Here is a 4,270-nt window from a genome sequence, read left to right on the forward strand (position 1 = left end):
ATATATATATATATATATATAAACATATATATATATAAATATATATATATATATATGTGTGTGTGTGTGTGTGTGTGTGCGTGTGTGTGTGTGTGTACGTACACACGCATACACGTATATATACACAACAAATTAATATCAAATTGATAACAAATTAAAATTAATATCAAATTAGTATCAGGTACAATACTAGTTCACTGCCGCTGCTTTTGTAGACGTGGCACGATTGTGACTTTTCATAGCTGATAGCTGAGCCCGTTAGTGTCCACAGAGGTGACCACAGTGATGATTTATTTATGTTATCATTTTGTGTGTACAATTTTTGTAATATATCTTTTCAATACAATGTTTGGTATCAAATGACTAAGTTGTGTCTATTCGTAAGTTATATTCGAATGCTGCTGCTGCGTGGACAGTCCTCGGCGCGTTATACGATTCCGGATCGACATCCCGGGTGGTTAGCAGGTGTCTGTGGTCAGCGTTCTGCTTCGCCGGCTTATACAGCATGTACCGTGCCGAGTTGTAACCAAACATAGCCACAACGAAAGCCAGTACAACCATCCAATAGGACCAGCCCACTGAACAGTCGCCTGGGTTATATATCCCTGTACTCTCGCCGCACAGATACGTGCCGTTGGTATTGTCCGGGTTCCACCAGCCTATGTGGTATGTATTCATCCCGCCCCATGAGGCCGGGAAGAGGAAGACGCACATCAGCAACGCTATCACGATGACCCACATGAACACGATCACCACGCCGTGCACACGCGACTGGTCATTGGCGCAGAACGAGAACAGCGTTGCCATGGCGATCATGCCTAGGAACACCAGCGCACCACACACCAGCAGCACACAGAAGGCCCAGGAGCCACCCGGATAGTGGGACATGAGATCGCCCCCCCAGGGCAGGGCCTCACTCTTGTACGGAGTGGTGGTGTGAAAGTCCAGTTCGAGGAAAAGCAGGCCGTAGAACAGGTCCACGTATCCGTCATACCGTCCGTAGGTGTACTGGAGTGAGTTCAGCACCAGGGTTTCGTTGGTCTCTGTCTTCATCTGGTATGTGTTGGTGTAGTTCCGGTCGGATACGTCCGTTATGGACACCTGTAGGTCCCCATTGTGGTCGATGTAGGAGAAGTTGAGGTAGCGCTGAAAGTGGGCCACGCGGTGTGTCCTAGTGTTGAGCACGGTGCCATGAGCGTCGAGCGTTGTGTTGGCCGTATCAGTGACTATTGTTGAGTCGTTGACGTAGTAGGCTGTGAACTTGAGGTGATAGAGATTGAGTTTCGTCTCAAATGCCTTGACCGGATCCAGCCTCCAGATGGTGGACGTTGTGATGATCGTATCTGTTTGGTAACTGTGTACGCCCAGTAGCTTGGATTCGGCTTCGGGTTCAAGGATCGTGCCGTTGACGTTGATGACGCGGCCATCCCACCCACCCACACGAAGGTCTGAGTGCGATGCCAGGGACGCTAGTGAGTCACCCTTGATAGAATCAAAAACCTGGTAAAACAGACAGGATTAAAGTGAGTATGGTTGCTGAAGATAGGATGACCGTAAGTAGTCATGAGGGGTATTGACAATCATGGGTTTGAATTACGCCGACCCAGGCTGCAGTAACACAGAACAGCAAAGCTGTCTCAGTTGAATTAGCGTAGGACAACGTCTTTGCATTTGTAGATAGGTATGTATACTCATGAGCAGCACGTGGGTTGAGCACTTACCTCAGTCTCGTTCATGAGCATGTAGGGGCCCTCGTACTGCAGGCGTGTCTCATTGAGCACAGCGGTTGTGTTGGCATGGATATACACCGGCACGCTGTTCGTCAGCCAGGACGTGGTGAAGCAGCCCACACACAGCAGCACTACCGTCAATGCATACAGCACTGAACTCGCCACGGCCATCCACCTGAAACTCACACTGCGCAGGCTGCCCGTCAGGCAGTGCTCGGTATAGAACAGGAAGTAGATCAACGACATAAACTGCGGGATCAGGGTCAGTCCTACCACGCCCAGGAATAGGTGCATGAGCCGGTTCAGGCTGGCCAGTCCTATGAGCGCCGCGGCCACGCCAATGTTGAGCGCCATCACCGTCAGCATGATGGCCAGGCCGGCGCCCTTCTGCGCGCGTCCCTTGATGGTGAGGGTGTCGTACTCAGACACGTCCCACACGCGGCAGTAGGCGTACGCGGAAAACCACGCGGTGAATACGGGCAGGAACATGGCGTACTGGAAAACCGAGACGGTCATGATGACGAACACATCCAGGCTGTGTAAGAGCGCCAGCAGAGACGGGAGCAGCACGGCCACGGAGAATATAGCCAGGGCAGCGGAGTTAGACGCGGCGAACATGAATATGACGCTGGACGCCACCATCAGGGTCACGGCTATGGTCCAGGCAATGACTATGTTGTACGTGAACTGGGAGAAGCGCTTGTGGAAGTGCACGGCGCAGAACAACACGTACAGAATGCAGTTCACAGCCGTGACGCCGTACGCTACATACATCTTGTACTCGTCGCCCCCGAAGTTCATCTCTACCGCCGAGAAGTACGCCAGCGCGGCCATGAGACCCGGACTCACGCCGGTCACGGCCTGTACGACCATCTGCAGCAACATGTGTAGGAAGACATTGAGCTTGAACGACAGCTTGTGGGGACCGTCGAATATGTCTCCGAAGGAATTGAACAGCATGATCAAGTAGCACGCCATCGTACCGTTCGCCCATCTCTTGCGCTGTGTGATGAAGGATTGGCTCTCCAGCTTAGCCTCGGTGTAGAACACTGCATTAGGCACCCACTGAGTCTGCTTGCCCGTCATCAGGCACGCGGCATAGCTCAGCACATTATCGGCCGCTAGCAACAGGTTACCCACCCGTAGGCCCTGGTCCAGCGTGATCTGTTTGGGGTAGTCGAGGTAGTAGTCCAGCGGTTCTCCTTCCAGGTCACTCATGCGCCACAGCCCCGCCGCCCCGCAGATGAGCGGCAACATGCCCACAAAGGTTTGCGCGCCTTGCAGGTTAGTTATGCGTGCTTCCTGGTCGTACGACTGGACCGCACGATAGAACATCTCCGTCAACCCTTCGGTGTGCAACGACTGCATGGTGGAGCTCATCACCCGCTGCCGGCCAGATACAGCGCTCACGTGGGCGTGGGACTCCAGGTAGTTGATCAGGTTGGACATAAACGACGTCGCGTACGTTGTGCCGATTTCAGTGGTGAATGCGTAGTCCACCTCATACACCGAGCTGTAGGCCGAGAAGAACCACTCGTGCGAGTTCACCTTACCGGCTGGCTCGCCCTTGATGATCGTCGTCATGCGCAGGCGTTTGCCCGGCGCCACCTCCACCAGTCCATGGTCGTGCTCATGCGCGTCCGATACCTTAGCCTGCATGATGGTCACGTGTCTTGGGTCGTGTTGCATGCGTAGATTATTGGCCCACTGTTGCTGGTTGTACGTGCTGCTGATGTAGCCCGTGATATCGTTATCCGCTAGCGGCATGCCATCCATGACCGCCAGGTAGATAAACTCAACGTCCAGGTCGTGGCACTGCTGCTCCTGATCGTACAGACTCTCCAGTGTGCGCTGCAGTTGGGTGCGCGTGTTGATCCTGTTCCCCTCCGTAAATCCCGCAAACGATACCACTACCCCCACGACCAGTTTGCGCTGCTTAGATCTGGGTGTGAAGTACGAGCCACCCTGTACCGGCGCAAGCCCCGACCACTGTGAAATCACCGACTGCGTCTTCACTGCAGGCGCCGAACTCAGCACCAGATCATCTCTGACCTTCAGCATTGAAACCTCTGTATGCCTCATATCGTCCTCTGAGCCTCCCACCAGGCCTAAGACACTGCCGATTTTAGCTCCGTAACTTGCTATTACATAACCACTCCTCCTTGTGGCTGCTTTGAATCGACCCCAGCGAGACGGATCCACCTCCACCTCGATCTCGTCTGTAAGATACACAGTGTCATCGTCTGTGTGATCCTTCCATACTAAATCTGGATGCAGTTTCTTATCCTTGGGTTTATTGAGGGTGATCTGTAAGATTGAGTTTTAAAATGAATCGGTAGGTGAGTGAATCTTCAGAGTCAGCTATCCATAAAAAGGTTATACAGCGGGGTACGGTTGACATACGGAAATTCGCATACGTACATCTACCTCATGGAGTAGGCGTGAGATATACTTATATTATTTTTATTATTATTACTATTATATATATATATATATATATACATATATATATATACATATGTATATATGTGTATGTATAT

At 51.8% G+C, this 4,270-nt stretch overlaps 1 protein-coding gene across 1 annotated transcript; it reads right to left on the reverse strand.

Annotated features, from left to right (window-relative positions):
- Positions 1–363: 363 nt before the first annotated feature.
- SARC_00622 (hypothetical protein) lies at positions 364–4,131 on the reverse strand (the record flags this gene model as incomplete). Its single annotated transcript, XM_014305663.1, has 3 exons — positions 364–1,500; positions 1,722–4,037; positions 4,123–4,131. 3 exons carry the CDS (start codon positions 4,129–4,131, stop codon positions 364–366), a joined length of 3,462 nt encoding a protein of 1,153 aa, XP_014161138.1.
- Between the last annotated feature and the right edge of the window lie 139 nt (positions 4,132–4,270).

This window comes from Sphaeroforma arctica (assembly GCF_001186125.1).
Source record: "Sphaeroforma arctica JP610 unplaced genomic scaffold supercont1.21, whole genome shotgun sequence".
NCBI classification, from domain to species: Eukaryota; class Ichthyosporea; order Ichthyophonida; genus Sphaeroforma; species Sphaeroforma arctica.